The sequence below is a fragment of the Pollachius pollachius genome (genome assembly GCF_949987615.1).
Source record: "Pollachius pollachius genome assembly, chromosome: 5".
Classification (NCBI taxonomy): Eukaryota; Metazoa; Chordata; class Actinopteri; order Gadiformes; family Gadidae; genus Pollachius; species Pollachius pollachius.
The window spans coordinates 16,544,713-16,547,212 of NC_136938.1; the positions used below are offsets into that span (position 1 = coordinate 16,544,713).

Genomic DNA, 2,500 nt, shown 5'->3' on the forward strand with positions numbered 1-2,500 from the left:
ACACAATGTTTTTTTCCTCAATCCGTATTTAATATTTCGGACTTACTTGACATTCTGCAGCCCTGGGACTGGTAACGCAAAACACCGTACTGGGTGCTGCGGACACACCCTGTCAGCCACGCTGGTCTAAGGAATGATGACCTATTCCCCAGATTGTGTGAAGCTGGGAAGCCATTTTAAAAGCAGCGCAATTGGACAGATGTGGAGTTGTCCTCTCGGTCATGGACAACACAGATAAAGGAAGCAGACTGGTGGATGCATCATATGCTCAGCAGACGGGCACCAGCACACTGGTATCTGGACGCTCGTACTGATTGTGTGTGTGTTTCCCCCCCCCCCCCAGCTGCATAATTTTTAGTGTCTGTTACTTTGTGTCTGCGGCCGCCCACATTGCTTTAAAAGCTTTTCCAGACCTCTCTACTATCTCTGTCTTTGTCTATCTCTCTCTCACACACACACACACACACACACACACACACACACACACACACACACACACAGTTTGTATGCACGTTGAGCTACCTAACTAAACCACAGTGGCATAAATGCAGAGCCACCCGCACACACACTCAAACACACACTCACACACACGCACGCACGCACGCACGCACCCACACACACACACACACACACACACACACACACACACACACACACACACACACACACACACACACACATTCAAGCACATACCTAGATAGGGGCTAGAGGTAAACTTTTCACTAGCGAGTGATGTGTCTTGTGTTCGACTACATTTATATGTATTGTTGCTGTTAAAATACCTCAAAGAGCTTCCTTTGCCACATAAACCAAACAAAAGTGTGCAATGTTCAAAAGGTTCAAAGGTAGGGAAAAGAACACACCGTGTAGTATCCTTGATTTACAACAGAGATGTACGTAGGCTCACAGAGGGAAAACAAACATGTGTCTCTCGCAAGTGACGTTGAGTTGGGCACCCTCTCCATGCATCATTTACTGTGGCCATGGCTTTAGTGGAAGTCGGTTTCCCTCACTCAGCGCCATTCAACCGGCTCTTATTAGTGGCCAAGTTAGTTGCCTGTTTCCGAAAAAAACGCATTCCACTTGTGCCATCACCATCACCTGAGTGCTGCAAGTCGGGAAAATATTTGGTATCTTCCACTGGGCTGCTGGGTTCAGGCGGGGTCCAAACCACAGAAGAGTCCTCTGCAATAATCCAGAGTTCTTGAGGACTAGTTTCAGCCTCTCCAGTGGGGCAAAACAAGTTGAGCTCATAATAACACGCTACATGTTTTCTACACACAACGTTGTTTTATCGGTTTTTGTATTCCCAATGGCTGTCTATTTTCCATTCATGCACTTTGTCTGTGGAAACGCATTGACCCCGTTTTTCCCTCCCTTGGTTGTGTGTCGTGAAGACTACCGGACCGGACCCTGCTTTGCCTCGGTGAGCAACCAGATGTGCCAGGGACAGCTGACGGGCATTGTGTGCACCAAGACCCTCTGCTGTGCCACGGTGGGCCGGGCCTGGGGTCACCCCTGTGAGATGTGTCCGGCGCAGCCTCAGCCCTGCCGTAGAGGCTTCATACCCAACCATCGAACCGGGGCATGCCAAGGTAGGAACCCCCCCCCCCCCAACACACACACACACACTGGACCCTTGTGTCTACCTTCTCCGTTTATCTGCATGGTGTTATCTTGTTTATCTTGACCTCTGTCTTGTCTGTTTCTCTCCTGCATCACCTCAGGCCTGAGGGGCCAGGGAAGGGTTGATGTCCTGTTTGGATTTAGGTTGTTAAGATTGAATGTGGTTTTATGTGAATTTTATGTTTGGTGATATATGAAGTTGTGTATGATATCTTTATATCTTTAACAGTTGAAGGTGATTTCTCCTGATCTCCTCCAGAATTTGAACACAAAACCAATCCCAATAAGATACAATATATTTTCATATCATATAACAAGTCCACCTAGCGCCTAGCTTAGCTTCACTTCACCGTCCTTCAGTGGCTTTTTGTTCTTTTTTAATGTGTTTAAAATTATACATCTCAATCTTTCACATCTACCTCCGTCTTACTCTCTTTCACCTTCCCCCCGTGTCCTTGCCCACCCTCCTAGTGCCGGGGGATTAGCTCTAATTGGGTTGGATTGGGGTGGATGGCAGTGCCCCCCTGCGTGCGTGTGGAATGCCCACAGACGCACACTGCGCTGGGGCTGTCAGACACGGTAACACGGGTCAGTGGCGCTGCCACGTGTGGGGAGCTCATTCCTGGTCGGGCAGACGTCTCCCTGTCTGCTCCGTACCAGACAGCTTTAGAGCCACCTGCAGAGGAGGTGGGGAGCCAGGTGAACCGGGCCAAGCCCCGGTGGAACGTACTGTTCCTGGGGGTGTAGCGCTGGCTTACGAACGCCTGTTTCGGGTTCTGCTCTGGGCCTGGTGCGCAGAGGGGAAAAAAAATGTTGTTGCTGCTTTGGAATGTAGTCACGTGAATATACGGTATCAGGTCTTTATAGATGTACG

General features: G+C 49.3%; 1 protein-coding gene across 1 annotated transcript in view; it reads left to right on the top strand.

The window, feature by feature from the left end:
- Nucleotides 1-2,500, top strand: part of fbn1 (fibrillin 1) — a 62,295-nt gene that overhangs the window by 12,384 nt on the left and 47,411 nt on the right. The window contains exon 7 of the mRNA XM_079736786.1: nucleotides 1,398-1,595. Within this exon, the coding sequence (XP_079592912.1) occupies nucleotides 1,398-1,595 (198 nt within the window). The remainder of the gene's footprint in view (nucleotides 1-1,397; nucleotides 1,596-2,500) is intronic.